The following is a 27591-nucleotide window of genomic DNA, read 5'->3' on the forward strand; positions in this document are numbered from 1 at the left end:
GTCAGTCCCACTGCATTCTCCGGAATGAGTGGTCGGACCGGGTGTACAACTGGCCATGCGATAGCGCCTGTTTCACACCCAGTGGCGCAATCGGCCCCTGCACAGGTTCCCGTCCGGCCAGAGCCATTGGGCGAGATTTTGCTCCGAGCGGGCGGGAGGTGGCGTCCAATGGGCGGTGAGGAGAGGCTGGCTTCAGTGTCGGCGGGCGTGGCGTCAGGGAAATGGGCGTGGCTTCCCAGGAGTGGGCGGGGTTTCCGAGACATGGGCGGGGTTAAAAAGCACGCAGCAGCTCGAAATCGGCGAGCAGGATTGGTTGGAGGGTGGGTGGGGTTAGAATGGGCGCGTCCTCCGCTGGGCGGGGCTGTCCTGAGGGGCGTGTCCGGGCGCCAGTCGGTGTGCGGCCGGTCAGTGAGTGCGGAGCGGCCGCGATCTCTGGGATGGCCTCGGACGAACTGGCCTCGAAGCTGCAGCGGCGCCTGGACATCGGGGACGGGCGGTCGGAGCCTGAGCCTGAGTCCGGGTCGGGGCACGAGCTGGTGGCCGAGGAGAAGCAGGCGACCGCAGCGGCGGACACCGAGCTCTCGGCCAAGCTGCTCCGCCGCGGGGAGCTGAACGACGGGTCGACGGATCCGCAGCAGCCCAGCCTCCGGCTCTTCAACCCCAACACCGAGTTCAAGGAGTTCTCCCGCAAGCAGATCCGAGACATGGAGGGCATGTTCCGGCGGTGAGTGAGCGGGGCGGGGGGGGTGAGGGAGAGAGGCACCCCGGGGAGGGGGGAGTGAGGGAGAGGGACCCCAGGGAGTGAAGGAGGGAGAGAGGGCCGGGGGAGGTGAGGGAGAGAGGGAGACCCCGGGGGCAGAGAGTGAGCGGGGAGCCGGGGAAGGGGTGTGACCCCTTGGCGGGGCGGGGGGAGAGAAGGACCCCCAGGGAGTGAGGGAGACCCGAAGGGGTGAGGGAGACCCGAGGGGGGGAGTGAGTGGGAGACCCGGGGATGGTGGAGAGTGAGACCCAGGGAGGGGAGTGAGCGAGCGGGGAACCGTGGGGTGTGGGGGGTGGGGTGGGCCCCAGAGGGAGGGAGACCGGGTGGCCCCGGGGGGATGGGGGTGAGATGGAACCCTCCCCGTAATCACTACACGGGAAACCCCCTCCCCCGGTAATTACTGACTGATCCGGGGAACCCCTGTGAATATCGATACAGGCAGATAGCCCCCACCTGTAAATACAGTCTGGGGATTTCTCTCAACCATTGACACCCGCCCAGTAACATGATGACATCCCGGGGAGCCCAACCTTAAACACCAACATACCCCAGGCTCTCCCTCCGTGTAAATACCTGCACCCTCCAGGGTCAACACTGCCAGTAATTCCCCCTATAGACATTGGCACCCCTGGGGCCTCCAGTGTTAGCTGCGCGCGAATGATAGTCAGCTACCCGAAGGGAACCAGTGCTGTAAATGCAAACACGTTGATCGGTGTTCAGTCACAGAAATCGCCTGTCAGTAAATATAGAAATCTGACACCGATCAAAATCTCAGAACCTCCAGAATCCCTTCTGGGGCGATCGAAGGTTTGGGGGATCCCTCTTTGCAAACCTATGCTGCCGATGGGTTCAGTGACCAATGCTGGGTCCTCGTGCTCCACAGGTCGTCGCAGTGTCATTACTAAAAGTGTAATTATTAGCAAAGGAAAATTACCATTCATTCAATGTCTCCTTTCCGCAGTACTATTCTGAGAAATTATGCTTTGTTTCTCGTGGGGCTGCTTTACCCATGTGAGTTAGGACAGTGTTGCTGTTGGTAGGATTTCAGCATTTGGTGGATATCTGAAATAATCATTCACTCCTGCAAAACGGGAACACACTGCTGCCCAAATTATGGACAGTGTTTGTGGAAACTGCCGTGTTGTCGGCATGAGAGGCTCCCTCCTGCAGCATTCACTTGGCCAGCTATCCCCACTGTCCATTTGAACGATGAGCAACACTTAACAGTGTAATTCTCGGTTGTGCCCTTCCAAACTTGGGTTGTGTCGAGAGAGAGTATTTTGAGCTCTATATCACGAGGGTAAAGCGCTAACGGTTACAGGTCTGTTACTGGCACTGGGTACAAGAGGTACTGAAAAAAGTGTGTCCTACATGGAATAGGCTCAACTTTATCTCAGTGGTAGCCCTCTTGCCTCTGAACCAAAAGGTTGTGGGTTGAAGCTCTGGAACTCCCTCCCTAAATCTCTCTGCCTCGCCTCCTTTAAGATGTTCCTTAAAACCTGCCACTTTGACCTAGCTTTTGGTCATCTGACCTAATATCTCCTTGTGTGGCTTGGTGTCAAATGTGGTTTTGTAACACTCCTGAGAAGCGCCTTGAGATGTTTTACTGCATTAAAGGCGCTATATAAATGCAAGTTGAAGTTGAGCATATATTCCAAGCTGACACTTCAGTGCAGTACTGAGGGAGTGCTGCACTGGGTGCCGTCTTTCAAATGAGACGTTAAACTGAGGCCCCGTCTTCGTGCTCACGTGGCTGTTAAAGATGCCATGGCACTGTTTGAAGAAGAGCAGGAAGAGGATTCAACCCGCGGTATGGCCAATATTTAATGGTAAATAGACGCAGTGACAAGACTGATGTAGATCACTTAACAGTAGGCAACCTGCTGTGTGTGTGTGTGATATAATGTACAGGAGCACATTATAAAGGGTGCAGTTCAGTACATCAAATTAAACTCGCGGGGAGAAGCAGCCTTTGAAATGTTGCAGATTGTTTGAAGTGCTGATTGAGATTTGTATTTGGTGTAAATACAAGACGCAGCTTTAAAGGCTGCCAGATTTTCCCAGTTGTGTGAAATTAATTATTTAGCAGCGAGAGTTTCAGCAGCCGGGCTGTTAAATGAACATTCTTCAAAGTCATCTTCCTCGGTCCCCAATTAACCATGGAGGTTAGTTCAGAAATATGCAGTTTGTGTAGCTGAATTGAGGGAGCTCCAGGTTTTTTGATGTATCGGGATGTTTCTGCACAGAATCCAGTTCACAACTTCAGACCTGTTGGAGTTTGGACACTTGCATCAACCTGTCCCCTCAGCCCTTTGCCTTCTGTATCTGATACAGCTGCAAATGTTTGCTGCATGTGCTGTGTGACAAACAATAAAAGCCGCACACCTTTATCGCCCCACTGCATGGTGTTAATCGGGGACCCGTGTAGAAGCGTTCACAGTCTGAACTCATTTTGAGGTTCAGATTTTAATTATGTAGGGTTCAATCTGAGCAACTACTTCAGAACAATTCTAGGAGCTGTGGGGAGAATGGTAATGAAGGGGAGAGGTGGCATCATGGGACTCTGGAGAGAGGACAGGTGCGGAATAAGGAAAGGATGGCACACGGAGGCCAGGTATCAAATAAGGGAACAGACTGACAAAGGGAGGCCAGGCACAGGATAAGAGGAGAGGGTGGTGTGTGTAGGGAGGGTTTGGGAGAGTGCGGAGGGAAGGAGTGGGGTTTGGGAGTTTGGGGAGGGCGGAGGGAGGGTTTGGGGAGGGCGGAGGGTTTGGGGGGAGTGCAGAGGGTTTGGGGGAGGGAGGAGTGCGGGTTTGTGAGGGAGGGTTTGCGAGAGGGCAGAGTGCAGAGGGAGGGTTTGGGAGAGTGGAGTGCAGAGGGAAGATGTGGAGTTGCCTTCCAGTGACCCCTGCTGGGAAGCGTGTGTGTGTGGACATTGCGTGAGGGCAAGATTGCCTTCCGCTGGGATTTTCTTCAGTTGACTAGCCTGCTGATTCACGCTTTGTAGGATCACTTTGAGGTACTGAAGGACAGGCAGCACCCGAGGAACTCGTACGCCAGTGAGATTCAGCACAGTCAGGAGAGGAAAAGAATTTGAGCTCCCTGAAGCATTGCAGTCTTTTACATAGATTACATGGAATTTACAGCACAAAAACAGGCCATTCGGCCCAACTGGTCTATGCTGGTGTTTCTGCTCCACAAGAGCCTCCTCCCAACCTTCCTCATCTAACCCTATCAGCGTATTCTTCCTCCCTCGTGTCTTTATCTAGTTTCCCCTTAAATGCAACTGAAATTTGCTTCAACTATTCCTTATGGTACCGGGTTCCACATTCTCACCACTCTCTGGGTAACGAAGTTACTCCTGAATTCCTTATTGGATTTATTAGTGACTATCTTTTATATTTATGGCCCTTGTTTCTGGTCTTGCCTGCAAGTGAAATTATCTTCTCTACGCCTACCCTATCAAACACTTTTGTAATCTTAACCTCTATCTGGTCACCTCTCAGTTCTTCTCTTTTCTAGGGAAATGAACGTTTTTGGAGACTACATTCAGTGGGTGCCTGGAGATTTCAAGCACTGCGTTGGAAGAGACAGCAGAGCGAGCAGAGATCTGCAGTGAGTTATGGCTCGGATTAAGACTCTGCCTCAACCTGTCTGTTCGTACAGCTCAGTGCTTCTGCCCGCAGAGGCAGACAGTTGGGAATATTTACCATCTCTTTACAATCTCCCACACTAATAGAGTTATCAGCTCAAACTGCATGGCAGTACACAGCTGCTGTGAGTGGAATACTTTCTGCACCCTGTGTGAAATTACTGTGCAGCTTAAATTCTAAACTCCCACTTCCTGATATTGGCCCAAGCAGAGTCAAAGGAAATGGACTTGGATCAGGCGAGTGTTTGCAATCTGATTAAACCACCCCTGCGCCTGGGTGAAGCGGAACACACAAGTGGGCCAAATTGTCGAGCCTGGTACTGTATGGTTCATGCGTGTCTGTGTCTATGTTTGCTGCACGTAGACAATACACAGAACTCTTGCTCAGTTGCCCGTGTTTTGTCTTGGGGAGGGTTTCCAGATCGCAATCAATTCTTTCCTTGAACGTTGCGTTTTTTTTTTAAAAGCAGTATTTCCTTTTTGATTTGTCTTCAGCTCTCTGCCCTTTACTTTCTGACTCTTGTTGGGTTATGGATTCCAAGACCGCTGGCAGTTCTGTGATTCTTCATCCACTTTTGGAAGTCTAACCAGTGAAATATTCGACTGCAGTTGGCATCGCCAAGTCTGATGCTGCTTTCGTCCAGTGTACAATCTGCAGCAAGGATCACTGTGCGAGGCCGGAGCCTTGGACTAAAGTGGCCGGGTCATTGGAGGGAGCAGCGTGCAGCGGCCCGGCCCAGAAATCGGCGCGGTCGCAGACTGCAAGACCATCAGCAGGCTGGGGCCATTAGAGATAGCAGCGTGCAGCGGCATACCACTGCAGGGAGCAGCGTGTACTGCTGCAGGAGGGCAACGGCTGACTGCAGTGCGGGCAGGTACAGCAGAAGCGGCGAGGTCGGGGCGAAGGAGCAGCAAGAGCTCGTAGAGGGATGTGATCGGGGCCCGGGGTGGCGTGAGTTTGGGGCCCAGAAGAGGCGAGGGCCCAGGGGCAGCATGGGCCAGCCCACACTGCGATATATGTGCACACTAAGTCTGTGCAGCAGAGCTGGTCTCCAGTCGTCTTGGTTAATCCTTGCCACTGGACCAAGACCTAGCTCTGTCAAGCCCGTGTGGTGGCTGGTGTGCAACTGTCACCACACGTTAAAAAAAAATCCATGCCCTTCAAGATGTAGTTCGGGATCCAGAATATTAGGTCCTTCATTGAAACACTTGTGAACTCATCTCTTTTCAGCGTGGAAGCAAGTCACCCTCGTTTCGAGGGACCGCCTATGATGACACTTTGTAGCGAGGATCACTGAGTAGAGAACAGGAGCAGGGTTACAGCTCCCTCCCCCACGCTCCACCCATCCCAGACCTTTCCACGTCCAGGGGCATTGAGATCAATAGTAGCTCCTAACTCCACACAAAACAGGAGTCAGACCTGGGGCCTTCTGCGTGACTCGGTAACGCATCAGGCAATGCCTTTATCAGTTGGGAGCTGTTAGTTTGAACCCCGCTGACGGGTTTCTGGGTAACTGCAGTCTCCCTGGTCTGACTGACTCTGCCGTTTCATGCTCCTTCAGTGTGACATCGAAAGCGGTACTAACTTTGAGGTAATGAAGTGAAACATCAGGATTGCTGTAATAACCCGGCAGAGCTGGAATACGCACAATCCAAACCGGCACGCCCCGGGGATCAAAGCTGGGCCTTGCAGGACCATGGCTCTGTTCCACGCGGGGGAGGACACACACCAACTGAGCTACAGGGGGCAGCAGGGGCTTTTCCCAAGGGGGGAGTGGGGCCTTATCCCACCGGGGGGGAGGGGCCTTTTCCCATAGGGTTGGGGAGGACAAGTGGGGTGGGGGCTTTTCCCACAGGGTTGAGGGGAGACGAATTAGGGCTTTATCCACAGGGAGGAGCGGGTGCTTTGAGTCTAAGTTCAGCCTTGTTTTGTTTCACAGCCGATGCCAATCCACATTCACAGGCACGTTGACACATATTCGTTTCCCAAACCTTAAATTCCTCTCCTCGAAGAGCAGGCATTTGGTGTCGGAGATACCAGAGAAAGACTGATTCTCTTTATCCAAAGTCATTCAAGGGTGTTTCCCGACACTCCAGGCCTGTCATATGTATGGAACCTGTGTGGGTACTGGGTTAAATATTTGCAAATAAGTTTGGTGTAGTCATAATTTCAAAGTCACCTTTGGTCTCCTTGGAGTGTTGACCTGCAGCAGTTACATTGAATTTACAGCACAGACAGGCTGGTCGACCCAATTGGTCTATGTCGGAGTTTATGCTCCACACGAGCCTCCTCCCTCCCTAATTCATCTCACCCCATCAGCATATCTGTCTATTCCTTTCTCCTTCAGGTTTATCCAGCTTCCACTTAAATGCATCTGTTATTCGCCTCAACCACTCCCTGTGGCAGCAAGTTCCACATTCTCGCCACTCGCTGGGTAAAGGAGTTTCTCCTGAATTCCTTATTAGTGACTTTTTTTTATATGACCCCTAGTTTTGGACTCCCCAACAAGTGCAACTATCTTCTCTCTGTCTACCCTATCAAACCCTTTTGTAATTTTAGGCCTCAATTAGGTCACCCCTCAGCATTCTCTTCAAGTTAAACTTTTTTGCACCTTTTCCAGTGCCTCTATATCCCTTTATATAATATGGAGACCAGAACTGTGCACAGTACCCTAAGCATGCACAGTACCCTGAGTATTCAATGAGCCTGCACTATCCCAGTTTTGAGTGAGGACACTGCTGTGATGCTTCCCAAAGTTGAATAGCTCACTAACACTCCCAAAAGAAGAATAGCTGCTTAAGTGAGGGACCAGGGTACTACCCCAGGCTGGGAGATTCCCCCTGGCAAATCGTCTCCTTTGAGAGATGGGAGATTTTTTTTTTTTTTTTTTTTAAATAGTAATTCCTGGGAATGTTTGTTACAGGTTGATCGCTCGTAACATTAAACTCGGAGAAAAGTATTAATTTGGCGTGGCTGGTATATTTCGCTTTCACTATTACCTGCAAGACTTGCTTGCTGAAATCTCTCTGCCTGAAATATGTCCCTTTGGTGCCTTGGACCAAGTAACCAGCTGAAAACAAGTTCAATGGCCATTAGCATCCCACCCTCCCTATGCTGCACCATGGAGACACAGCATTCAGCTGTCTCGCCGGAGGTGATTTGTAAGTGAGAGGTGAACATTTTGTGGGAGGAGGGGAACAGCCAGAAATCGTGGTCCATCTCGGAATCAGGGAAAGGGTGATGGGCCTGCAGGCAGAGTTTCAGGAGCTCGGGAGGAAATTGTAAAGAGCAGGACCTCAATGGTAATACTCTCTGCATTACTCCCAGCACCACGTGCTAGTGAGTATAGGAATAGTAGAATAAGACGAGTTGTGTGGCTGGAGAAATGGCACAAGAGAGAGCACTTCAGATTCCTGGGGCATCAGAGCAGGAGGGACATGTTCAAGGTGGGCGGCTTGCACCTCAACAGAGCCGGGATCAATGTGCACGTTGGCAGGTTAACGAGTGCTGTGTGGGAGGGTTTAAACTAATTTGGCAGGGGGTGGGCACCAAGATTAGAGAGGAGAAAAACAAGGTGCACAGAGGCAAATGGCACTAGAGTAAAGAAGAGTTCAGAAACGAGGGATCCTATTTCGAGGAGGAAGCCTCAGTTTCAAAATTCTCATCCTTGTTTACAAATCCCTCCATGGCCTCGCCCCTCCCTATCGCTGTAATCTCCTTCAGCCTCACAATCCCCCGAGGTGTCTGTGCTCCTCAAATTCTGCCCTCTTGAGCATCCCTGATTATAACTGCTCAACCATTGGTGGCCGAGCCTTCAACTGCCTAGACCCTAAGCTCTGGAACTCCCTCCCTTTAGACACTCCTTCAAACCTACCTCTTTGACCAAGCTTTTGGTCACCTGCCCTAATTTTTCCTTATGTGGCTCAGTGTCAAATTTATTTGTTTTGTCTTAAAACACTCCTGTGAAGCGCTTTCGGACGTTTTACTATATTAAAGGCGCTATATAAGTACAAGTTGTTGTTGAATCAGACATGGGCAAATGCGAGGCAAACTGGGTTTGGAGTGCATGTGTGCAAATGCACGGAGCGTGGTAAAAAAGGTTGGTGAGCTGCAGGTACAAGTTGCCACATGGGACTATGATATATTGGCAATAACAGACCTGGCTGAAAGAAGGGAACTTGGTATTCCTGGTTACGGGATATTCAGAAAAGATAAGGAAAGTATAAAAGGGGAGATGGCAGTATTGATCAAAGAAACTATTACAGCGCTGGAGAGGGACGATGTATGTGAGGGGGTCAAAGGCAGAATCTATCTGGTTAGAATTAACGAGCAATAGAGGAGCGATTACACTGTTGGGGCCACCAAATAATGGGAAGGAGATAGAGAAACAAATTTGCAGACAAATTACAGAAAGATGCAAGAACTCCAGAGTAATGCTAATGGGGGACTTTAATTATCCTAATATGGACTGGGAAAGTAACAGTGTTACAGGGCAAAGAGGGGGAGGAATTCCTGAAATGTGTACAAGAGAACTTTCTTGATCAGTATGTTTCCAGCCCAATGGCTTGCAGGTACAGCAGGCGGTGAAGAAGGCAAATGGTATGTTGGCCTTCATAGCAAGGAGATTTGAGTACAGGAGCAGGGATGTCTTACTGCAGTTGTACAGGGCCTTCGTGAGGCCCCACCTGGAATATTGTGTTCAGTTTTGGTCTCCTAATCTGAGGAAGGATGTTCTTGCTATTGAGGGAATGCAGCGGAGGTTCACAAGACTGATTCCCGGGATAGCAGGACTGACATGAGGAGAGACTGGATCGACTGGGCCTGTATTCACTGGAGTTTAGAAGGATGAGAGGGGATCTCATAGAAACATATAAAATTCTGACGGGACTGGACCGGTTAGATGCAGGAAGAACATTCCCGATGTTGGGGAAGTCCAGAACCAGGAGACATAGTCTTAGGATAAGGGGTAAGCCATTTAGGACAGAGATGAGGAGGAACTTCTTCACTCAGAGTTGTTAACCTATGGAATTCCCTGCTGCAGAGAGTTGTTGATGCCAGTCATTGGATATATTCAAGAGGGAGTTAGATATGGCCCTTGCGGCTAAAGGGATCAAAGGGTATGGAGAGAAAGCAGGAACGAGGTACTGAAGGAATGATCAGCCATGATCTTATTGAATGGTGGTGCAGGCTCGAAGGGCCGGATGGCCTACTCCTGCACCTATTTTCTATGTTACTGTGTTTCGAATGAGGAAGGAACAGTGCTGGATCTAGTTCTGGGGAATGTAGTGGGGCAAGTTTCAGTGGGAGAGCATTTGGGAAACAGTGATCGTGTATCGTCGGGTTTAGAATAGCTATGGAAAAGGACAACGGAAAATCTAAAATACTTAACTGGAGGAGGATGAACTTCAGTGAGTTGAAAAGGGATCTGGCGCCGGTGAACTGGAATCAAAAATTGGTAGGCAAAACAGTAATTGAACAATGGGAGTCCATCACAGAGGAGATGGTTTGGGTACGGAGCAGACACATTGCCACCAGGGGGAAAGGAAGAGTACCAAAGCAAGAACTCCCTGGATGACTAAAGATAGAGGTTAAAATGAGGCAGAAAAAGGAGACTTATGACAAATGCAAGGTTCATGATACAGTAGGGAACCAAGCTGAATACAGAGAGTACAGAGCAGAACTAAAAAAGGGAATAAGAGGGGTAAAGAGAGAGTATGATAGAACAGCGGCTAACATAAAAGGGAACCCTGAAGTCTTTTATAAACACATCAATTATAAAAGGTTAGTCAAAGGAAGGATGGGGTTGATTAAAGACCAAAAAGCAGATATTCTTGTGGGTCAGAGGGCATGGCTGAGGTACTAAATGAGTACTTTGCATCTGTTCACCAAAACAGATGCTGCCAGTGCAGCAGTAAAGGAGGAGGCAGTAACGATATTGGACAGGATAAATATAGATAAAGAGGAGATACTTAAAGGGTTGGCAGGCCTCAAAGTAGTAAAGTCACGTGGTCCGGATGGGATGCAGCCTAGGTTACTGAGGGCTGTAAGGGTTGAAATTGCAGAGGCTCTGACCACAATCTTCCAATCCTCCTTAGTTACGGCGATGGTGCCAAAGGACTGAAGGATTGCAGATGTTACACTTTTGTTTTTTTATATAAAGGGGAGAGGGATAAATCTGGCAACTACAGGCCAGTGAGCTTAACGTTAGTGGTGGGAAACTTTTACAGATGATAATCCAGGAGAAAATTAATTGGCATTTGTTTAAAAAAAAAAAGAGCTAATAAATGAAAGTCAGCACAGATTTGTTGACTAACCTGATTGAATTCTTTGATGAGGATAGTGTGGTTGCTGTTGTCTGTATGGACTTTGAAAAGACGTTTGACAAAGTACCACATAATCAAATTTGCTAACAAGTCTATTATGAGCCCATGAGATTAAAGGAACGGTGGCTGCAAGGATATGAAATTAGCTAAGAGACAGAAAGCAGGGAGTAGTGGTGAACGGTTGTTTTTCCGACTGAATTCTCTATTGGATTTGTTAGTGACAATCTTAATTTAGTACGTATTATAGTCTCCTTTCTACTAGTGGTGCACTGGCAGCAATATTCTAGTTCACCTTATTTACATTTTTATTCATGTAAATTAAATTTGAATGTGCTGAGAACATCTGGGCTGTGAATTAACTTGGTAATAAGCTGAACAGAATAAACTGGGGCAACATTGCCCTTCACAGTGAGTGAGTGAGTGAGGAGCCCAGCGAGGGACACTCACCAATTGCAGTTCGAGTGCCCAGACTGATTCCCGGGATGGCGGGACTGACATATCAAGAAAGACTGGATCAACTGGGCTTGTATTCACTGGAGTTCAGAAGAATGAGAGGGGATCTCATAGAAACGTTTAAAATTCTGACGGATTTAGACAGGTTAGATGCAGGAAGAATGTTCCCAATGTTGGGGAAGTCCAAAACCAGGGGTCACAGTCTAAGGATAAGGGGGAAGCCATTTAGGACCGAGATGAGGAGAAACTTCTTTACCCAGAGAGTGGTGAACCTGTGGAATTCTCTACCACAGAAAGTTGTTGAGGCCAATTCACTAAATATATTCAAAAAGGAGTTAGATGTAGTCCTTACTACTAGGGGATCAAGGGGTATGGTGAGAAAGCAGGAATGGGGTACTGAAGTTGCATGTTCAGCCATGAACTCATGGAATGGCAGTGCAGGCTCGAAGGGCCGAATGGCCGCCTCCTGCACCTATTTTCTATGTTTCTATGCCCCTACTGTGTGGGCCACAGTAAAAGAAAGACTTGCATTTATATAGTGCCTTTCACGACCACCGGACGTCCCAAAGCGCTTTATAGCCAATGAAGTATTTTTTGGAGTGTAGTCACTGTTGTAATGTGGGAAACGCGGCAACTAATTTGCGGACAGCAAGCTCCCACAAACAGCAATGTGATAATGACCAGGTAATCTGTTTTTTTTTTGTTATGTTGATTGAGGAATAAATATTGGCCAAGATACCGGGGATAACTCCCCTGCTCTTCTTCAAAATAGTGCCGTGGGATCTTTTATGTCCACTTGAGAGAGTAGACCGTGGTTTAACGTTTCATCCAAAAGACGGCACCTCTGACAATGCAGCGCTCCCTCAGCACTGCACTGGAGTGTCAGTTGAGATTCATGTGCACGAGTCCCTGGAGTGGGACTTGAACCCACAACCTTCTGACTCGGAGGCAAGAGTGCTGCCCACTGAGCCACGGCTGTAGTAAAGTGTCCCCTCTGCGTGTCTGGGAGTGATGGGCACGGAGCAGGCACAAATAGAGCTTGTAGGAATACTGATGGGGGCGGGGGGAGAAATCCTTGGAACTGAAAATAGTCTCCATGCGGTTGCTTCGCAGTGACGTGTTTTGTCAGGAACTAGAGAATTGCAGAGCAGCTACTGAATACTGTTGAGCAATCGCTTTGCCCGGTGAAAGCAGAAAGGGAGAAGTGAGCATATTCCGATTTCCACACCCTCCCACCCCCGCCCACCAGGTTTTCTCCCCTCCTCCCTGAAAGCGGCCACTCTTCGAAGCGTACCATGGGAGCAGCCTGCTACCTCAGTCAGGTGGCTATTAATGCATCAGCACACATGGTGAGAATCTGTGGGCTATTCCACCACAAGGGCATCACAACTAGCCTGATCCAGTCCTCTGTGTTTTCTACCTCTCTCATTCTCTTTATCGCTTTATCTTTCATTCTCATTCTCCATCTATCCTTCTCTTTCTCTCTCTATCTTTCTTTCTCTGTTTCTCTCTCCCTCACATACACTGTTGTGGTTTCTAGCGGGGGTCAGGAGTAGAAATGTGGCCCCCCCCCCCCCCCCCCCACAGCTGTGCCGAGGCTGGTTGGAGTTTCCCTGTCTCTGCCCCTCCTGCAATCTGCTATCTCAGTGCTGACTGCAGATCCAACCCAGCTGTCCAAAGATAAAACTAAATCCACAGTCAGCACTATTGCTTCATTGGGGTGAGGCAGGGCTGCTAATGGCGCTCACTCACTCTTCTGGCCACATTTATAATGTGAACGCTGTGATTGAGCTGAAAGCCTGGCCTTGGTTACTGGGCCTTGTTCACAGCCTCTGTGCTGTCTTGATTCTTCTGAGTTTCCATTTTGCAGTGGGATTGAAATTCTCCCGAGACGGACGGCTGCTAATGTCTCCTTTTACGGTGGCCTCCCAATTGCCTCGCTTGCTGTATGTTAATCATTTGGGTGACGGGCGAGTAGCGTCCTTGTGAGCGATGTACGATGTGCCCAGTAACACCTCTCTTTCTCTTTCCCCCCCCCCCCCCCCCCCCACCCCAACTATGCACTCCCCACGGGCTGTAAGTGACATTTTGTAACTCGTGCACCGCCCTCTGCCATGTTGATGGGTCTCGGTGCTTTTGGGTCAGGGAGCGGGCAAAATCAGCCACGGTGCTGCCGCTGATTACTGTCCAATGTGCGTATTTTGGGAAAGGGAAGTAGGGAGTCATTTTTTAGGCAGAGGGTTGTTCGGACATGGAATGCCCAACCAGAAACAGTGGGGCAAGCAGAATCCCCAGTAGTTTTTACAAGGGAAGTGGGATAAATATTTGGCACAGAAGCATTTCAAAGACTACGGGGCGAAAGCAGAGGACTGGGATTAGGTGGAGAACTCTCGCAGAGAACCAGCGCAGGCACGACGGGCCAAATGGCCTCCGTCTGTGCAGTAAAGCTCTCCTAAGTGAGGACTGGTTCAAGATCCACGGCGGAGGAGATTCCGACAGTCGCCCATGGAGAATAACCATTTGGGCAAGGTACCAGAGATGGGCGGTGTCTGTGGATCTCACCCCCCGACAAGGATCAGTGCCCTCCAACAAGAGAGGAGGAGATTGGAAAATTAAAAATTAAAGGTCGCTAGAAATTAGCTAAAAGATGCTCGGTCTCCCAATCGAACTGAGCCCGGAACTGCCAGGGCATCTTAACTATTCTTAGTGGCCAAGAACGGAAAATCCCAAATCATTCCTGCCATCACCAGACAAATGAGCCAAAGGTGGGCAGAAGAAACGTTACAAGGACACCCTCAAAGCCTCCCTGATAAAGTGTAATATCCTCACCGACACCTGGGAGTCCCTGGCCGAAGACTGCCCTAGGTGGAGGAAGTGCATCTGGGAGGGCGCTGAGCACCTCTAGTCTCATCGCCGAGAGCATGCAAAAATCAAGCGCAGGCAGCGGAAGGAGCGTGCGGCAAACCAGACTCCCACCCACCCTTTCCCTCAATGACTATCTGTTCCACCTGTGACAGAGACTGTGATTCTCGTATTGGACTGTACAGCCACCTAAGGACTAATTTTAAGAGTGGAAGCAAGTCTTCCTCGATTCCGAGGGACTGCCTATGATGATGAAAATTCCTCACCTTCCCTCAGTCTTTGAGGTTACATTCTCCTTTAAGCAGCTTAGTGTGTTAGAAATTTCTGGCTTGCAAGATTACCAGAGTTATTTTTTTGTCTGTCTCTCCCTGTGGACGTTTCAGGAAAGTAAATGGTTGGTTTACTGGGGATGTCATTGCCCATCAACCCCTTCTGGTTATTGGCAGGAGGCACCAGGCACCCAGCAATGTCCTGTTAGATTTTCCTGGTGAGAGACAGTCTCTGTGGCTACTGTGCTGAGAATTCACTGTTTAAACACGCTCCTCGACAGCTCGCTCAGTCGATGAATGAACACAAGATAAGAATCGAAGTATTCGGTCTTTGCCAGGCTGGAGGCCTGAGGAGGTGTAGAAACACGACAGAGACCCTCTCCCCGCTCTCGCGGTCTGAGCCCACCCCCCCCAGCCGTCAGCCGCCCTCCGGTGCCTCAGGCGAGAGTGCCCGTTCTCCACCTGTCGGCCGAGACGGGGAGAATCAGCAGGCTATTCAACCACATGAGGCATCACGGATCCGGTCCCTGCCCGATGTGCATGTCCCGTCAGCCGGGGAAGCGGGGTGACAAACTGGTGCGCAAACCCTGACCGACTGTCTACCTGCTCCACTCTGGAGTGCTGAGGCCGATTGAAGCCTGGCCCTGCTGAGATCAGTTGACTCCCGGGACAGGTTTGAACCTGGGGAACTTCCAGTCTGTGAGACTCAGTACCGCAAATGGCCGTGCATTTGACCATTGGGGATTCGGGAGTGGGGTGCGGAAGGCTGGTACTCCCCTTTAATGCTGAGGGTACACGATGGGCCAATCTTGCAGCAACCTGGAATAATCTGAGTTTTGCCTGTTAAATTCGAGCCTAGTCAGAGGTGGGCTGGACAAAAATTGATCAAGAAAACCCCAAACGACAATCTATTTAAAATAAGCTTCCTGCTCAACACACTCTATTATTTATGACTGAGACAGGCTGTGAATCGTGTGTGAAGCTATTAAAATGCAGGTGGCTGAGACCTGTGAAATATAGAGGGAGGCCTCCTTGTTACACCTCCCATGAGTGCCCTCTTCCCATTCCCAGTGTGAGGTCTGTCCGGCAAGGACATTCCCTTACCCCCCATGTGAAGCCTGTCCAGCGAGGTCCCCCCTTCAGTGCGATGCCAGAGTTTGGGATGAGGCCGGGGTCTCGCCTCCACAATTCCAGCTCGATCTCCCACTGCCCCTGTCATTATCTCTGGATTTTCCATACCCAGCAGAGCAGGTCTCCAGTCATCTTTGGTAACCCTTGCCACTGGACCAAGACCTAGCTCTGTCAAGCCCGTGTGGTGGCTGGTGTGCAATGGCCACCACACGTTAAAACAATCCAAGCACAGGCATCTTCCACACTTCAGGATGTAGTTTAGGACCTGTGAAACATCTGTGAACTCACACCTTTTTGGCGTGGAAGCAAGTCTTCCTCGTTTCGAGGGACTGCCTATGATGATGACTCCACATGATGATGACTCCACTAAAGCACAGCCGAGAGTCACAGCCAGGCACCCAGAGCGAGGAGCATTTTCAGTGAGGAGGGGGTGCCCAATGCTTCCGATCAGGACCGCCATTCTGACACAGACATAGCCCCCTCCCAACATCTTTTGTGCCGATTTATCCCAGCGGATCCACTTGGGAGCACCGACTCTCGCTGGGGTCCAGCAGTGCCGGGCAGCTCATTGGTACCTTGCTCCATACAGCCCATTCTTCCCGCGTGATCCTCGAGAGTAAATGTCGACTGTCTGTTCGACCGTGGAACGAATCTCAACCCTAGCTCGATCCAGTCCACAAAAGACACCACCAAAGTCGGCCCCACCCTAAATCTCGGAATGGTCTCTTTGGCCTGCGGCCCATACTTTTCACCTCGGAGGCATCTGCCATGATTGTGACAATTTTAGAACAGGCAGTGGGCTGCACTCTGGGCCCAGCTCCTGATCGTGCAGATGGGCCCATTCCCCTCCATCATCATAGGCAATCCCTCGGATTCGAGAAAGAGTTGCTTCCACTCTCAAAGTGAGTTCTCAGGTGACTGTACAGTCCAATATGGGAATTACAGTCTCTGTCACAGGCGGGACAGACAGTGGTTGGAGGAAAGTGTGGGTAGGGAGTCTGGTTTGCCGCACGTTTCTTCCGCTGCCTGCGCTTGGTTTCTGCATGCTCTCGGCGACGAGACTCGAGGTGCTCAGCGCCCTCCCGGATGCTCTTCCTCCACTTAGGGCGGTCTTGGGCCAGGGATTCCCAGGTGCCGGTGGGGATGTTGCATTTTATCAAGGTGGCTCAAGGTAGCTTTCCCCTCACTCTGCTGGGGGGGAGTGACTTCACACTGGCCAATCAGCGGCTCAGGGTAAAGGTTGCAGTCGGATCCCAGGAGCAGACAGCTCTGTTTCTATGGCGATATCATGGACACTGGGCCCATTGGCTCAGGCTTTTCATGCAGAGCTGCTGGTAGGCCTGCCGGGGAAGAGTTAAAATCCAGTTTTTAAAAGAAGAGACTTTGGTGTTGGGAAACTAAAGATGAATCGGAAATTTTGTAATGTGAAAAGAGGAACGGGGAAGTGTTCACCTTTTTAAAGATTCCTCTTCCCCTTTTCAACAGCGAAGTGACAATCACATGATGTGCAGCACTTCCTCTCAAGGCCTGGGTTTGTTGTTTGTGAGGGCTGGGGTCAGTTTACTGTCGATCGCTGCTGGGATGTTCATCATTGGCAGTCCCTGGGAATCGAGGAAGACTTGCTTCCACTGTTAAAATGCGTCCTTAGGTGGCTGAACAGTCCAATATGAGAACCGCAGACTCTGTCACAGGTGGGACAGATAGTCGTTGAAGGAAAGGGTGGGTGGGACTGGTTTGCCGCACGCTCTTTCCACTGCCTGCGCTTGTTTTCTGCATGCTCTCGGCGACGAGACTCGAGTTGCTCAGCGCCCTCCACTTCCTGCTCTTCCTCCACTTAGGGCGGTCTTTGGCCAGGGGCTCCCAGGTGTCGGTGGGGATGTTGCACTTTATCAGGGAGGCTTTGAGGATGTCCATGTAACATTTCCGCTGCCCTCCTTTGGCTCGTTTGCCGTGTAGGAGTTCCGAGTAGAGCGCTTACTTTGGGAGTTTCGTGTCTGGCGTGCGGACAATGTGGCCTGCCCAGCGGAGCTGATCGAAGGTGGTCAGTGCTGCGATGCTGGAGATGTTGGCCTGGTCGAGGACGCTAATGTTGGTGTGTCTGTCCTCCCAGGGGATTTGTAGGATCTTGCGGAGTCATCATTGGGCTGTTCACAGTTACCATGATGCCTTTTTGGGTAACGAGCTTTTCCGCTCCCTGGGAATTCCCCCTCTTTGCTGGGGAGGGAGGTTCTGTGAATGATGGCCTTCCTTTAGAATCCAATATAATGGGCCATTCTACATTTGTGAACCTAACCAGTGAGTGTCAGTCGCCTATTCAACTAGAGGAGCATCACTGCCCATTTTCTCCCTCCTATTCTGCCGGTGCTAATGGGGGATGGGTTCCACAGATGTTGCCGGTCCGACAGGACTTCCCCCCCCCCCCCCCCCCCCCCCCCCCCCAAGTGGCCATTATTCATGTGTTAGCCTATACAGTGAGGGCCAGTGTTGAGAGTCCATTCCCACGTGAGCCCGATCCCGTCCTTACCCAGTCTCCACACGCTTTTGTGACGGGAGTCACTGGGAGACAGAGGGTGAGGGCTGTCTCTGAACACCATTAAGAAGCAGAGGTATCTGGTCAGTGCCTCTGCCTCCCTGCTCATGTCTCTCGCTCTCTCCCCCTCCCTCTCCTGTATTGGTGGAGATAGTCTACATTTTGATTCATTTCTAATTCGGTAACCGTCCCAATTCCTACAAGTGCCACAGAGACTGTCAGTGAGGAGATGGGTTGTGTCAGTCTCTGTATCCGTGTGTGTCAATCTCTCTCCCAAATCTATCTTTCTCTCGCTCTCTTTTCTCTCTTTCTAGCTTTCTCTTTCTTCCCCCTCTCCTTTCCCCTGTCTCTTGCTCTATCTGTCTTCCCCTCTCTAGGTTAGTTGGTCTTTCTCCTTCCTCTCCTCAATCTAAGGCAGATCCACTTTCTCCCTCCACCAACAGACCTTGAATTTCCAATCTCTTACATGGAATGCACCGCCCACCCCCAAGAGGCCTCGTCTCTTTTCCCCATTCCAGAACCAGGCACCAAACGTGCCTGAGGCAGTTGGGACAGGTCTGTTCATTGTGAATGCACGGTGTTGCTCAGACCTATACTTTCCACAAACAACTAAACCAGAGATTAGATGAGACATGCCTGAACCAGAATGGCCCTGTACACTGGAATGTGCAGTGAGCAGGACAGAACAGCTACCTGGGAGGGAGGAGTATGATGTGTGGTGTGTGTGTGTACACCCTTATGTGGATTCAGTGTGTGCATGCATGTGTATGTGTAAATTCAGTGTGTGTGACTGTGTGTGTGTGTATTAACACTGTATTATGTGTGCACACTAGGTCCGTGCAGCAGGGCTGGTCTCCAGTCGTCTTGGGTAATCCTTGCCACTGGACCAAGACCTAGCTCTGTGAAGCCCGTGTGGTGGCTGGTGTGCAACGGCCACCACATGTTTAAAAAAAATCCACGCACAGGCATCTTCCACCCTTGAGGATGTAGTTCGGGTCCTTCATTGAAACACCTGTGAACTCATCCTTTTTTGGCGTGGAAGCAAGTCATCCTCGTTTCGAGGGACCGCAGATGGTGTGTGTGTATTAATATTCTGCTGCACAGGATTTCTGGCAGTGTTTGTGCAGCTGAGCCATGCAAACTGGAAGGCTGCAGGTTCAATCCCTAATCTGTGCTCAGTCAGCTGATCTAGGGCAGGATGACCCCACTCCTGACTCCCGGGGCCCCCGCTGCAAAGCGTGCCCGTGTGAGAGCCATGGCTGAGGAGGTTTGGCTCGAGTGTGATTCCTCCTCTGTGGAACAGCCCGCCTGCACTCACTGTCTGGCACAGGTACTTTGGGAAGGTACCGGAAGGTGTCTGAACCTTTGTAACTGTACGCCAGCATGGAGTCAATTCCTGGGTTGGGGGGGGGGGCGAAGGCTAAAGGGAATTGTCCGTGCAGTGTGTGTGGTCACTGCGTCGGTCACTGTGGTCCCAGCTCAGCTGCCAGTGGCTGTGCTGTTAAAGAAGGAACTTGCATTTATATAGCGCTTTTCACAACCTCCGGATGTCCCAAAGTGCTTCATAAGTACTTTAAGCCAATTAAGTACTTTTTGGAGTGTAGTCCTGTTGTAATAGGAAACACGGCAACCAATTTGCGCACAGCAACGTGATAATGACCAGATAATCAATTTTTAGTTATGTTGGTTAAGGGATAAATATTGGCCAGGACAACTGGGGATAACTCCCCTGCTCTTCTTCGAAACAGTGCCATGGAATCTTTTACATCCACCTGAGAGAGCACCTCCGGCAGTGCAGCGCTCCCTCAGCACTGCACTGGAGTGTTGGCCTGGATTTTGGTGCTCAGGTTTACTTTCTTGACCTTTTATGGTGAGAGGGTGCTGAGCAGTGGACTCGAGGCCTTCCAGACAGGAGGGAAAAGCGAGGCCACCACACATTTTGGATGGGGAAAATGGGCCAATTATTAAGTATAGCCATTTATTTCCTGTCGAGTGGTGTAAGTGCCAGTAAACCCACAGCTGGCATTAGGCATCTGTTGATATGTGAGGTACTTGTTCCACCAGTTTCTATTGTAATCGCGATGTGCAACTCAATTATCACGGAGTGGTTGAAGCAAATAGTATTCATGCATTTAAGGCAAGTGCATGAGGGAGAAAGGAATCTACTGTTCCGCTGATAGGGTGATCGAGCGCAATCACCGACATGGATCTGTTGGGGCCGAATGGCCTGTTTCTGTGTAAGCTTCAGCACAGAAAAAGCCACTGGGAGGAAGAGGCCGCCCCACAACCCTCCCCCTCGCCGCCCTCCCCCTCCCCCGCCCCCCCCCCCTCTGTCCCGTTGCTCTCTTTCCCCCCCCCCCCCCCCCACCGCCCCGCCCCTCCCTCCCCTCCTCCGCTCCCCCCCGCCCTGTGCTTGGGCCTTCGGCCTTTGATGTGGTTTGTCTTTTACTCCCGCAGGTACGATGCCGGGAAGGACGGATTCATCGACCTGATGGAGCTGAAACTGATGATGGAGAAGCTGGAGGCTCCGCAGACTCACCTCGGACTGAAGAACATGATCAAGGAGGTGGACGAGGACTTTGACGGAAAGCTCAGCTTCCGAGAGGTAATGGGGGCTGTGGTTTGGGAACCAAGGGGGTTCACGCAGTCTAACCCACGTGTCAGAGTGTGCATAATAAGGATAAAAGCAAATGTAAATTACTGAGCCTGTGACAGGACAATGTTTTCTCCGGGTGAGTTACAGCGTTCGTGCCTGATGTACAATCCAGAATCTGAGCTTCAGCCGTCCTGGTCTAATCCTGGACTATGTGTGATGTACAGGCCCCGGTTACTGGGTTAGTTGGTGTATAGTGTACGGGCCCCGGTTAGTTAGTGTATGGTGTTATAGGCCCTGGTTACTGGGTTAGTTGGTGTGATGTACAAGGCACCGGTTACTGGGTTCGTTGGTATATCGTGAACAACAACAATTGCATTTATATAGCACTTTCAATGTAGGAAAACATCCCAAGATGCTTCCGAGAGGCTGAGCCAAAGAAGGAGAGATTATAACACATGACCAATGCTTGGCCAAAGATGTTGGGGTTTATAGAATGATGGGGAGGTGGAAAGATTGGAGCTTCAGAAGGGAATTCCAGAGAGCCACAAATTATTCGGTTGGTCGATGTATTACTTCTCTTTATTCCTGTTAAAGGGGCGGGGCCGCCTTTCAGGAGTTTTTCTAACATAACACAAGAATTAGGAGCAGGAGTAGGCCACTTGTCTCTTCGGGCCAAATCCGCCAATAAGATCATGGCTGATCTTCTACCTCAACTCCACCTTCCCGCACGATCCCTTTTGTATCCAAAAATCTATCGATACGTGTCAGCGACTCAACGACTGAGCATCCACAGCTCTTTGGGGCAGAGAATTCCAAAGATATTCACCTGAGTGAAGAAATTCCTCCTCATCTCAGTCCTAAATGACCGACCCCTTATTCTGAGACTGATCCCTGATTCTAGAGTCCCCAGCCAGAGGCAACGTCCTCTTTGCATCTACCCTGTCAAGCCCTGTAAGAATTTTATGTTTCAATAGGATCATTTTTTTTCTTCATTCTTGGATGTGAGCATTGCTGGCAAGACCGGCCTTTATTGGCCATGCCTTGTTGCCCTCGAAGGTGGTGGTGAGCTGCCTTGAACCATTGCAGTCTGTGTGGTGAAGGTATTCCTACAGTGCTGTTACAGAGCGAGTTCCAGGATTGAATTTGCAGCACAGAAGCAGGCCGTTGGGTCCAATTGGTCTGTGCCGGGGTTTATGCTCCACACGAGCCTCCTTAACCTTATTTCATCACTCCCTAGCAACGTATGTGCTGTTTATCCAGCTTCCCCTTAAATGCTTCTATGCTTATCGCTTCAACCACTGCTATTTTGTGATGGCAGAGTCACTGGAACAGCTCTTTCAGTAAACTGGTTCTGGATTCGGGGCAAGCACGAACCATGTGATTTAAAAAAATGGAAGTATTTGAATATTGGTAAAGTTTTCTGCATGGCGGCATTATTTTATTCATTGTAATAGTGTCCCTTTAAGTTGCACCTTCTCCTCACCCCCCCCCCCCCCCCCGTCCCCCCCATTGCTCATACACACAACCCCTTCATATACTCATCTACTGGATCCCTGGCCTGTGCTGAGTAAGCTGCTGTCGGCTGGGGTGGCATTGGCGGGGTGGGTCTACAGCTGACCTCCCTGCCCCTGGCTGTCTGGGCTTGCGGGCGAAGAATGGCCACTCTGGTGCGGCAGTGGGCAGGAGGCAGTCACCGAGAGAATCAAAACCAAAACGGATTCAGGATCTGCAGGAGAGGAATTGGAGAAAACTGCAGGAAATACCTGGGGAGCCGACCGAACGCGGTGGGGGGAGGGAAGGGAGCCGACCGAACAACGAGGGGGGGGGAGGGAGCCGTTCCAGACGGCGGGAGGGAAGGAGACAGAAGGCTGTAGGAAGCCTCAGAAATTGAGGAGCCATTTCCCGACGGCAAATGGGGGAGGTCGTCGGGAAACGGCTGCCTCAACTTTGAGGCTTCCTGATCCCTTCTCACTGCTACAAGAAGCCTCAGTGCTGATGGCAATGTACTTTTATTAAAAAATGTTCAAAAACTAAACAGCTACAAAGAACTACAAAAATGGCCGACTGCCAATGTTTTTTTCACACTGCGCGAACGCTCCAACGCGCACGCGCAGCGTTGCCGGCAGGAAAAAAACTAATTTAAATAGTACCCGCCCCCCTCCCACTTACAAAATCGGTGCGAGTGTAGGCTCCGCCCCCCTGGGCGCCGCGCCAAGCAGACCAGGAGCTGCAAAGCGCTCCAGAATCGCTCGGTTTTTTTTCCGCCGCCGTTTTAGGCGTGAAAAACGGGCGCCCAGCTTGGAGGGGCGCCCGTTTTTTATCATGTGGAAACTTGGGCCCCTGGTGGGTATTGCTGCACACAGCAATCTTCTGATCACAATCCAGTCACCTCGGCTGGATGATACGTGGGGGGAGGTAGGGTGTGATGTCCCCGCACCCCCCCCCCCCCCCTGTCAAATGGCATTTCCCTGCTCACTGTATAGGAGCTGAAGGGAAACTGATTTATAGACCAATGAGGTCTTGTCTTGTCGCCTCTACCTGCGCTGGTGAACACTAAAGCATGGACTCAACCCCTGGGTCTGGATTACCAGCCGCTCCGCTCTCTGCTCCCTAACGCTGACCCTTCTGCTCCTGTGCTTCCTCTCTAGTTCCTGCTGATTTTTCGTAAGGCGGCTGCAGGAGAGCTGGCTGAAGACAGTGGTTTGCACGTTCTGGCCCAGTTGTCGGAGATCGATGTCTCCACGGAGGGAGTGAAAGGAGCCAAAACCTTCTTTGAAGCCAAAGTAAGTGTCGGCTGCAATGTGACGCGTGTGTTGGTTGTCGCCGATTTTTCTGCCTGTGTCAGTTTTGTTTGTGAGAGTTTCAGGGCTTGTATTGGATTACATTGAATTTACAGCACAGAACCAGGCCTTTGGGTCCAAGTGGTCCATGCCGGGGTTTATGCTCCACACGAGCCTCCTTAACTTTATTTCCTCTCTCCCTAGCAACATATGTGCTGTTTATCCAGCTTCCCCTTAAATGCTTCTATGCTTATCGCTTCAACCGCTGTGTGTCAGCGAGTTCCCCATTGCTCACAACCTCCGTGTGTTGAATTCTGGAATGTAGCAATAGTTACCCTTGGTGTGAATTTGCCAATCAATGGGAAATATGTCCTCAGTTCTGGATATGTCCCTCTATTTTCCCCGATCCAAATCCCAGAATTATACCTGATCTTCGAACCTTCTCCCCCCACCCCACCCTTGTGCATTGTTTCACCTCTTTGGTTTAACCCATGGTTTATGTAGCTCCTTCTACACTTTCCCACATTACAACAGTGACTGCACTCCAAAAGTACTTCATTGGCTGTAAAGCGCTTTTGAGACGTCTGGTGGTCGTGAAAGGCGCTATATAAATGCAAGTCTTTTTTTACATCAAGGTGAGGATCGCTAATGCTGTGGAATAGAACAGTTTCCCGGGGCAGGTACAACGCAGATTAGCTATAGATTAAAGCTCCCTCTACACTGCCCCATCAAACACTCCCAGGGCAGGTACAGCACAGGTTAGATACAGAGTAAAGCTCCCTCTACACTGTCCCATCAAATGCTCCCAGGACAGGTACAGCACGGGTTAGATACGGAGTAAAGCTCCCTCTACACTGTCCCATCAAATGCTCCCAGGGCAGGTACAGCACGGGGTTAGATACGGAGTAAAGCTGCCCCAACAAAGAATCTTAGCCCAAACTCAACCCCCCCCCCCCTCCCCCCTCAGCATGATATTCTTCTGTTTCCTCCACAAGCTGGTCCCATTGCCTAAGAAAGTCCAGCATGACAAATGGCCATTCAGCCCATCCGGCCCACTCCATCCAGACTGTTAATGTCTCCCTAGCCCTCAATACCTCGTAATAGATAATGGATCCAGCACCCAGAGTTTCCCCCAATCAATCCCCATGTCTGGCAGCTCTGTGAGGAAGGTGGGGTGGAGAAATCATCTTTTATTAAGGCTCGTAAATTTGTAACTCTGACTTCGAGTCCTGTGCTTATTGTGACCAGTTTGAAGGATGTGTTGATGGGGTTAGACGAGGAGGGATGGGAGGCTCGTGTGGAGCATAAACACCACACAGACCGGTTGGGCCGAAATGGCCTGTTTCTGTGCTGTATATTTGATGTTATTTCTATGTAAATAGCTTGTTTATTTGCACCGTTAGCTGGTTTAGTCGTGGATCGGGTCTCCCTTCAGTCGTTGTGAAGTTGACTGTTGAAGTGCCAGCTGTGGTCAGTGTTTCCCTGGGCTGTGTTCACTGCGAGCCTGCTCCGGACATGGCTGACGCTCCCGAGTGTTTGATCTGACGATGAAATGAAACGTTTCCTCTGCAGGTTCGGGCGATCAACGACTCGAACCGATTTGAGCAGGAGATCAAGGAGGAGCAGGAGGAGAAGAAGAAACAGGCCGAGACGAAGAAACAGAAGCAGGCGGCCTTCAAGGAGTTGCAATCAGCGTTCAAGTAAAGCTCACAGTCCTGTCGGGGGTGGGGGGCGTTGGGGGGTGTGTCCAAGCTTCTGGCTTCTCATCCTGCCAGATCTTCGCAAAGACACAGGTGACCGACTACTTTTTTTTTTTAAAAGGATGGGGGCGGGGGGGCGGATTATTGAGCAGCAGGAGCGCACCTTGGATAACACGACACGATTACTAACTCGGGGAGGACATGAGAGTTCGGAGCAGAGGTAGGCCGTTCAGCCCCTTGCGCCTGCTCCTCCATTCAATGAGGGATGTCTCCGTCACTTCCAGGTATGCCCTCAACCAAGTATTTCACTCCCAGATCTGCTCCTTGTGACGACACGAGGCCTGTGGAGCGCGGGTGGTGTCACGTGAGACAATCCCGACCCACCGCAGTATTGCAATGCCTGAAGATCTCGCCCTCTTGCTTTGTTCCTGTTCGTTGGCTTTGACAGCATATTTCCCGGGTGCAGGGGAACCAGGCGATGGGATCCACGTGCATTGAACTCCCATTGCCCAGTTCACATTTTAAAAGGGACATTCGGCTCAGTGGTGCCAGCCTTGGCGGTGCGGACATTTTCTCCGATGTTGCCCCTTCTACAGTCAGGTCTATGAAAAAGGTTGATCCAGAAACTGAGCCAGGCGGACTTCTCCCTCTCCCTCCCCCTCCCCCCCCACCCCCCGGCCTTGGGCTGAGACACCCCTCTAAAAGGGGTGGGGAGGGGGCTGTTTGCAGTGTTGCTTTTCCAACCAGATCTGGCCATTGTTTTTTTTTAAGTCAGTTTAAATGGCTGCCTCGTCCCAGAATGCATTTCCTCATTGGTCATGTGATGGATCAAGCCAGTCGTGACTCCTCTACAGTCAAGGCCATGATTTTAACGATGTTTAATCGGGCTTGATTTAACAGTGCACCTCTTGCAAAATATATATTTTTAAATTGTTTGAGGGGGTGGGGTTGAGAGAGGGTAAAAGTTAAATTATTGGCAGCAAGTTCCAGCACAGATACGACAGGCCGAATGGCGGCCTCCTATGCCATAAACTTGTGTGATTCAACTTAGAGTTTAATTTTTTATATAAAGGGTCCCTTTTTAAAACACCCGTTCAAAGATTTATTGTGTGAACAGCACTTAGATTTTACCTCCTCAATCAAGGTGGGGACTTTTATTTGTGTTGCGCTTGTGGGGGAGGGGAGGGGTTCCATGGTTCCCTGAAGTTCAGTAGTTGGGTCTGTCCAATCGGATTGCGGCATGCTTTAAAGGGCTGTGCTCCTTCATGCGACTGTAGTGTGGTGTTGTGGTGCTTGTCTCGAGTGCAAACATGTCTTAATCGCGTCTGTGTGTGGTATCCTTTCCTGTGCACATTTAATGCAACAGCTTCCTGTTCCAATAACCTCACCCATTCCGAGCAGGAGGTGAGGGTGGGAAGCTTTAGTCCTTAAAACTGTTCAAACCAAAATTAATTTTTTACCTCTGGCATCTAACCATCCGAATTCAGTAGCATATTTAACACTTTAAATGATTTGTGTCTGGTGCAGAGCTGGGGTAACTTTGGGAAGATGCACCAATTGCGCACTGGCTCTACTGAGCCACGTTGTAACGGTTGATTCACTTTACTGTCGTAACACGCCGGGCGCTTTGCCGTCCGTGTTCCCGCTAATTCTTCTTTGGGTGCATGGCCCCTTTAACGGGCTGGGCGGCCCACTCAAATTTCCATTTAAAAGCCGCTGAGCAGCCTGCGCGGGATCTCCAGACCGCTGTGCGGCTTAATAGAAATTGTCGCCACCTTGGCTGGGATGGGCTGGTGAGTAGGCCGGGCCCAACTCACTTCAGCCTCTTGACTGGGTGGTGGGGGGATGGGAGGGCAGAGCAGCTGAGCATCAAGCACAGTGTCTGACTGTAGCCATGGTTACCCACCACTGCCGCTCCCCTGGGGTTCGATGCCAGGCCGGGCATGGGGGAGGGGCTCGTGGGGGGGGGGGGTGTGGTCTGACGTTTGCTACTGATGTAAGTTTATTGAGAACCTCGATGACTAACTTACTGTCCCTTCACTCCAGGCCGGCAGGAACAGGAATTCTATTTCAAAATAAATTAGATAATTTAGTGTTGTGATTTAAATTTCTGGATATCCCAATTTAAAATAAATGGCCAATGACAGCCTTGCCCTGTGAGCCAGTCTCTGGATCTGAAGGTGGACAGTGAAATCAGCAGTCCTTAATGTAGAGTCTTCACTCTGGATATTTCTCTGTTATCATACGGGTGTTCTGAGGGTTGATAAACGCACGGGTCTGGGGGGTGGGGTGGGGTGGGGAGGGGGCTTCTGTTTCTAGGGGATATTGGTTGGGGGGCGCGTGGGCAGGGAGAGAAGGTGCCTACCTGGTTGCTTTGAGTTATTTTAATTGCTCTCTAAAGATTATCACTGTGATGAGCTGTGTTCTGACGAGCTGTGCAATATATAAACCCAGTGGGTCAGGGCAGCTTGCAATCTGCTGTCTTCCTTCAAGCTCTGATGAACTGCGGAGTGACTGCTTAACTTCAGTTCTTC

General features: G+C 50.5%; 1 protein-coding gene across 2 annotated transcripts; it reads left to right on the forward strand.

Annotated features, from left to right (window-relative positions):
* Positions 1 to 393: 393 nt before the first annotated feature.
* On the forward strand, positions 394 to 27334 carry efhd2 (EF-hand domain family, member D2). 2 transcript variants are annotated; one of them, XM_070860930.1, is made up of 4 exons: positions 394 to 724; positions 20439 to 20586; positions 23226 to 23360; positions 24930 to 27334. In XM_070860930.1, exons 1-4 carry the CDS (start codon positions 438 to 440, stop codon positions 25059 to 25061), a joined length of 702 nt encoding a protein of 233 aa, XP_070717031.1. In that variant the 5' UTR covers positions 394 to 437; the 3' UTR covers positions 25062 to 27334. The 2 variants fall into 2 exon arrangements, with proteins under 2 accessions (XP_070717031.1, XP_070717032.1); XM_070860931.1 differs by lacking the exon at positions 394 to 724 and adding an exon at positions 4252 to 4375.
* The last annotated feature ends 257 nt before the right edge of the window (positions 27335 to 27591 follow it).

Source organism: Pristiophorus japonicus, chromosome 18, assembly GCF_044704955.1.
Source record: "Pristiophorus japonicus isolate sPriJap1 chromosome 18, sPriJap1.hap1, whole genome shotgun sequence".
In the NCBI taxonomy this organism is placed as follows: domain Eukaryota; kingdom Metazoa; phylum Chordata; class Chondrichthyes; family Pristiophoridae; genus Pristiophorus; species Pristiophorus japonicus.